General features: G+C 38.9%; 1 protein-coding gene across 1 annotated transcript; it reads right to left on the bottom strand.

Annotated features, from left to right (window-relative positions):
* Nucleotides 1–679: 679 nt before the first annotated feature.
* LOC115879201 lies at nucleotides 680–1,021 on the bottom strand. Its single transcript, XM_030895893.1, has one exon. The coding sequence runs from the start codon at nucleotides 1,019–1,021 to the stop codon at nucleotides 680–682; it is 342 nt and encodes a 113-aa protein (XP_030751753.1).
* Between the last annotated feature and the right edge of the window lie 6,649 nt (nucleotides 1,022–7,670).

The following is a 7,670-nucleotide window of genomic DNA, read 5'->3' as shown; positions in this document are numbered from 1 at the left end:
AATTGCCGGCGGTACCTGTAACGCGGTGCGGCTTGTTTAGAGAGCCGATGCGTGATATACGCGGCTCGCGATAGAGATATGAATGCGAGGAAAGCAAAATGTAGCAGTCCAAATATCTAAAATATTAAGGAATTCAAAAAGATTTATATTGCCGTTAAGCCGCCTACCTTTTTTTTGGTGAGGAGGGAAAAAATCTTGCATAAGACACCCACAATTGGGTAGTGCCAGATTCTTACCGGTTAAAAAACCCTCCTCCAACTACCACTTTACACTGGAATCCGCTCTAATTGCTTCAGTGCAAAGGGTGTCTATAGATTTATGGTGCTCGTCTTTCTTCCCTCTCTTTACAACTTATTATATTTCGGACTATCTGATATACAGGCTTCCATTGTTCTTCCCTTTTAACTAGGTACATCACAAATGCGGGTAAGTCAAAGTCTCTGCCTGTTTCTATACGGAATTGTTCCCTAAAGACCTGCCATCGTTCACACGCAAATAGTGTATGTTGAATATCATCATCTTGACCACAATAGATGCATGATGCACTATCAACCCTACGACGATCGTATAAATATTTTCTAAAACACCTATGGCTAGACAATGCTTGACTCATGAAGTAATCGACTTCTCCATATTGTCTGTTTAACAATAGTTGTATGTCGGGTATTAACCTGTTAGTTCATCTGCCATATACTCCGTTATTCCATTTCTCTTGCCACTGTTGGAGAAGTTTTGTCCTTGCTAGATTTTTATCCATCCCATGGTATCTATCATATCGTTCCTGTATGAGCAGATCAATAGGCGCTATTTCAGCAATAACTCCTATAGCCTTTCCAGATACAATCTTGTATGTGCTGCATACCCTAATAGACATAATGCGTTGTATTCTGCGTAGTCTTTGCATTAGCTTGCGATTGTTAGTGACTTTATGCCATGCCGGTGCAGCATACAACAGCTGCGAATGTACAACACTAGCAAGTACTCTTCTTTTGGATGCTCTAGTACCTCCTACATTTGGCATGAGTAAGGCTAAAGCGGTGACAGTTTTCTCGGCCTTGGTGATGGTTTTATTAATATGGTCCGCAAAATTCAATTTGGTATCCAGCCACACTCCTAAGTATTTTAAAGAATTACTTGGGTAAATTACATTTCCTTGTATATAAAACTGCATCGGGGATAATTTTTTTTCTGGTCAGTAATACTGCTTCAGTTTTATATGAAGCTATGGTTAATAGATTATTCTCCATCCAGTTTACAACTCGCTGGACTGCCAAGTTGACGATGTTTATCAGTATATCTTCATCCTTTGCACATGATACAATGGCAAGGTCATCTGCAAAGGCAACTAAAGTTCTTTTATCTGGAATTTCTATCCTCAGTAGTTCATCATAGAGTACGTTCCAGAGCATAGGTCCCAAGAGTGATCCCTGTGGTACACCGCTATTTACCATCACAGTTTTTTGTACCCCTTCGGCCTCTATTATGATTCTTCTCTCTGATAGGTAGGATGCTATAATATCAATTAGATATTGATCTATTTTCCTCTTTTGCAGATTGTTCAAGGAGGTGTTGTTGAATATATTTATAGATGCCAGGAGGTGTTGTTAAATACATTTTTGACGTCAATTTTAATCATGGCACATAGTCTACGATGCTTACTCGTGTATGCAGCAGCTTCTTCCGCTATCTGCATTGCTTTAAGGATAGCATCCACAGTCTGCCTTCCTTCACGAAAGCCATATTGAGTGTCTGAGAATCCCCCTTTGCGAGCAATTTCCTCTTCCAGTTTAGTTCGTATGAGGTGTTCATACAGCTTTCCTTCTGCATCTAGGAGACTGAGTGGTCTGAAAGATGCTGGTTCGTTCAGTAATTGGTTTCCCTTCCTCAGTAGTACCAGTTTACCTATTTTCCATTCCGATGGGAATTGACTTTTCCGAGCTAATGCATTAGCTCAGCATGCTTCCGAGCTAATACATTAAGCTGCCTACCTAATCTACCTACTAAAAACCCATCTTTTCTACGTACTACCCTAACTATCCTGGAACTGCCGTGAAGCATGACATCGGGATAAAGGTGATCCTCAGTTGTTCCATTCTCAATCGATTTCTGAACATCCATTTCCGTATACACACATATCTTCCTTATCATTCTTATCATATCACAGTTTAATTCTTTATCACAGGCAATAATATCACAGTATAATCACGGACTTTTAGCTTTAAACTCATCGTCTACTTTATGTTTCATTATGGTATGCAGCACTGATATGATGGCTCGGCACTTTTCTTCATCTTCGTTAATGGTGATACCAACTGTGTTTTCCTCCAGCTTCGTTTGGCATATTTCTTCAGTTTCTTCCCTTACCGTTTGCCACCTAGGGCAGAGAAATATTGTATGAACCAAGCTATCCACATTTTTACAGTAAGAGCAAGTGTCCCTCTCCCTTTTGCCGATTTTTTTTTAGGTAGGTGCCGGACACCCCGTGTCCGGTAATGGCTTAAAGTGGTCTATATACAGGGTGACAATTTGAAAACGAATAGTATTTAATATTGCCTCTACCGATGATAGTATGAAAATTTGACGAAACACGTCAATTTACATATCAACGGGGACAATTTTTGAGGCATTTGTTGTCGTGTTACTTTCAACCCCTTAATCCTCAGGGCACCTACTCCTAAAATTTTAAATAGCAACCCCTATTTCTTTTACCATTTTTGTGTTTCTTATAGAATTCTACATAAACTGCATTATTTTTTTGTCAAAATTGTGATACTTCAAACCTCAAAAATGAATGAAATGTGTTTTATGTACATTAAAATTTAATGCATCTCCTTGAAAAATTATGATAATGATAATGAAATACTGGAAGGCTTAACCTTTACTACTTTATGAATTTTTCAAAATGGGTTCCATTCTTCTCCAAGCACAAGTACAACCGGTATTCAAACTGTACTCGGACGTTTTGAAAAGTTGGTGAAAAAAGGTGAAATAGCTCTACACTTCTGTACATATCTTTGTTGCAATTGTTCAATGGAGTCTGGTTGAGTTTTAAATACAACGGATTTCAAGTGGCCACATAAGAAAAAATCCAGCAATGTCAGATCTGGTGACCTAGGTGGCCATTCTATGGGTCCCCTTCTACCAATCCACTGCTTTGGGTAATGATTATCCAACCACGCTCTTCCTGGGTGTACATAATGCGGAGGCGTTCCGTCCTGTTGGGAGTGCAGCAAATGCTCATCTAGAAAAAGATTTCCATTGGTGTCCCTTTGATTTCCCACCTCACGAATTATAAGAGGTTCTATAGCTGTATCTAACATTTCTGCATAAATTTCACCATTTAGATTTTCATTAATGAAGAGAGGACCGATGATACTATTGCCTGACATTTATTTTTTGAGGGTATTGCGTATGCCCCTCTCTAATAATGTGTCTCAACCATTTTAAATCTTGGGTTAATTAAATACTGGTCAAATAACTGATAAAATTGGTTGAATCATGCATAATTGATTAAAGTAAATATAGTTAAGCAAATTTAAATATAGATCACTTTTTCCCAATTAAATATGGGACAAATACACCATTTAGTTGAATGTTGGCGTTGTAGTTTTTTTCTGTGTAATAATGCAGTTTATATAGAATTTTATAAGGAACACAAAAATGGTAAAAGAAATAGGGATTGACATTTAAAAATTTGAGGTAGGTGCCCTGGGTGTCAAAGGGTTGAAAGTAACACGACAACAAATGCCTCAAAAATTGTCTCCCTTGATATGTAAATTGACGTGTTTCGCCAAATTTTCATACTATCATCGGTAGAGGCAATATTAAATACTGTTCGTTTTCAAATTGTCACCCAGTATATTAATCGCCTTGCAGTTTACCCATAATCTTACATCTAAAATAAACGTTTTAGCCCATCCTTGATATTGCGACCACGCATCCTACCGCTTGTCCAATATAATATTTCTGGCCTCGAATCTGAGTTGCTCTCCATGTTTATACACTAGGTTCCTTTGTTCTGTATGGAGCTTTATCAATGGGATACCGGCTAAGACCAGAATGGCCTTAGTTGGACATACGCAGATGTATCAAGTTTTAATCAATCTTATACGATCGTCAAGCAGCACTAAAAGGGATCAACTAAGTAACCATCAATTCGAAGTTGGACCAAGAATGCCTAAAGAATTTTTCTATGAATCAGAGATTTTTCTTGATTTAAGTAAGAACAATATCCGGATGGGATTTTTTAACTGGACGGGGTTTCTCAATGAACAACTCAGTATATTGAAGCTAAGAATCAACGGCGAATGCAGATTCTTTAGAGAAAATGGGGAAACATCAGCGAAACAACAACCAATACCTCAAACTGAGTGCGCCGTGACAACCATTCGTGCCATAAACTTTGATAAGACTGATATCCGAGACGGAGAACTAACCTCTTAAAACAGGTCCCAGATACTGGCTTTTGTCAAAGACCTGAGACTGTATGATGACTTACAGCTTAAGAAAGTATCCCCCTTTCTTTACAAGCGATCTATAAAGTCGCGGTGATTAACTTCCTCTCTCCAATACAATCTACAATCTGTACTCTCGCTCAATAACTGCTAATACCGATGATATAATGAAAATCACCAGAAAATTAAATTTACTGAGAAAATCTACAAAAAAAATCTCCTCAAAGAAGTCCACGTAGATATCACGATCTCTCTAAGATCCTAGACCGTCGCGAAGGACACCTTTAATCATTTTAATCGTTCTCGACTAATAAAACTGGGGAATTTAAATTTTCGTAGTAGTGTTCATTAGTTTAATTACTAAAAGGCCTGCTGTGATTCCGGCGAAATCGAGATCAAAGGGGCCGCCGACCGCCGATCCGCTGCCGCGTTTTGAACAAAATCATGAATATTGTCGTATCGAATATTTTTTCCTTCCTCTCTGCCGTTCGCTCTTCGGCTCGGCAATTATCGAAACGTTTAGTCCATCGGTTAGCTTTTCCGATGGAATTAAGATTACGCAACAAAATTAAAATAAATGCGGTATTAAAGTTTTTGTAGAAGTTAGTTTTAAAAGTATACGGCAAAAAGTATCATCTACTGCCTGTGATGTGTGGTAGAAATGCCAAATGAATAACCCACAAAACTGGTGAGATTTGTGGACTACCTAAGTGTACCTTGAATGTATCTTGGATACGAGTCCACATCTGCTAGACCAGAAAACGGACTCTATGCTGACCAAACATGATTTTGGAGAAAATATATGGATTCGCAACCCGACAAGAGAAAAATGGAAAAGCAACCTAGTAATGAACACTCAAAAGATAGCAGTATGGCGGTAATGTTCTACAAACACAGGTTTACGCTATAAAGGCAAGTTTGCAAGTTATGTACGAGGGAAAATCGTCGATAGACCAATAGGAGATATCGTGAGAGCTTGGACGCTTTAAAAGCCTCACAATGCCATCAGTGTGATCGAAAATTGTGATGGACTGGCAAGAAGCACTGTCCTGGCAGCGTCAAGGCGGGACCATTCTGTGCTGGGTGCCAGGCCACAGTAATGTGATAGGCCAACCAAGAAGCGGAAAACCCGCCAAAGAAGGGGCTAGGGGACAGGCCATATCAGATGACCCACCACTTGTGACGATCAACACTCTGAAGAAAGCTATAGGACTACCATCAAAGCCAAGCAGTAAGAGACGTGGCAACACCGTGAGGACTGGCTACAGCTCAAAAACTGTGGCAAGTGGTAGATAGCAAAAAGACAAAACAACTACTAGAGCACAAAAAGAGCGTAGAACGCATAATTATAGGTGTCGTCACCGGAGACCGCCCCACAGGTACAGGGGTATTGGTAAACTTTGTGAAATGGAAGATTTCCAATAACGACTATTGCAGACAATCCGGAGAGGAAGAAGAAACCATAAAGCCTGCCACTATCCGGCACTGAAATACCGACGCTTTAAAACTTTCGGGCACAGTTTTTTGGAGGGACTTGAGGAATCGGCAGAAGCCAACATCAGCGACATCGGGAACTTTGAGAAACAACGAAAGAATGAGAGGAAGGTTTGGTACGGGGGTAATCGCAATGGGCCCAAGGCCTCCGAGTGAGCGATCAAGCAGGATTCCAAACCCCAGCATAACCTAACCTAACATAAGGGTACCTTGTGGTTAAAAAAACAAAAATATTCAATTAAACTAAGGATTCATATTCTAATGCCTCGTGTCTACTTCCAAGCAGTTTTGCAGCTATTACTGGCTGATCTATCTACACCGATCTATCACTACCTTTAAAGTTTTTGCAAGTTTAGTTTAGAGATTTGCAACCTCGTTTTCTTCAGTTCGTCTGCTGAAATGTATATGTCGTAGTCTCATAGCGTATTCCGTCTTTTCATGAAGAGTCTTGTCACTTAATGAAAATAATAATAAAATAACTAGACTGCTAACCTAACCGACGCTTCATGAAGTGACTAGGATCTTCATGAAAAAACGGAATACACTATGTGACTACGACATATATACACACACTTTTTTGTTGCGGAAATATTGACGCAAAAAATGCCGTCTCGGAAAAGTATTGCTAGTCAGCCATTGTTGCACCTATCAACGGGTTTTCAAACGTATCGGTCCTTAAAAAACTAGCTGCGAGAGTTCTAAATCATGATTAATAAATCCCGTTTAAGATAGGCTGGTCGCGTATACAGGATGCAAGAAAACCGCCTACCAAAATCTCTCCTTTACGGTGTTTAAACGGTGAGCTTGTAGACGGTAAAAGGAAACCGGGTGGATAACTGAAAAGGTACAAGGATATTTTCCGTGAAAACTTAAAGGGACAAGCATGTAGAATCAGTGGGAGGAAGCAGCGCACAACAGAACGCAATGGAGAAGAATTGTAAACTCAGTTAACAAAGACAATCCTAAACTAAAGAGGCAACAAAGTAATGCGATTTTTGAATATCCGCAGTGCAGCAGGGAGTTAGCGTCATGTTTCGAGCTTTTTGGTCACAGATAAGCTCATGAAAGAAAACGCCTTGCGTAACCATCTTCTGATGCGTGTCAAATACTCGTCAGCGAGTAATGGCAGTAAGTAAATAAGTAAGTTGCACCTATATTAAGAAAGCAAAAAGAAACAAATAGAAACGGCAAAAAGCAAACACAAATCTGAATAAGGAAGTGAATTCAGGTTAGATATACTTTAGGAATACACGAAAAGTTGCTGACGGAACTGAAAAGAGAAGACCCGTAGCAATTAAAAAATGTTCCACGAATGTCTGCAGAAGATTTTGATTTTTTACTAAATTGAATAGAGGATAAAATATGTACGAGAGATACAAAAATATAAAAAATATCGAGATATAAAAATGCTATTAGCCCAGAGGAAACAGATTCAAATTTCTTTTTTTTTAGAAATATAAAATACAAATAACAAATGTAAAATCGTAATTTTTGGGGCTTACTCAACCGGGTCTCACAATGCAAATTCACCTCAAATATCCATTTAGTTGGTCATTGGCAAGCACTCTCTCATTGTACATGAAAATAACAAAGCAAACATTTACTGATCTGGATAAAATTGATAGTTAAATAAATAATATATAAATAGTAAGACTCACCCGGGGGTACTCCGCCCCCTAGCTACTGATATATTCTATTCAATATATCCCATTCCATATTTTC

The sequence above is a fragment of the Sitophilus oryzae genome, unplaced genomic scaffold, assembly GCF_002938485.1.
Source record: "Sitophilus oryzae breed Bouriz unplaced genomic scaffold, Soryzae_2.0 scaffold_1576_pilon_pilon, whole genome shotgun sequence".
NCBI lineage: Eukaryota > Metazoa > Arthropoda > Insecta > Coleoptera > Curculionidae > Sitophilus > Sitophilus oryzae.
This window is presented reverse-complemented; position numbering and strand designations above follow the sequence as displayed.

Bases quoted from the DNA above. Each gene is read 5' to 3' on its own strand.
- LOC115879201 (XM_030895893.1), bottom strand. From the start codon at position 1,021: ATGCCAAATGTAGGAGGTACTAGAGCATCCAAAAGAAGAGTACTTGCT.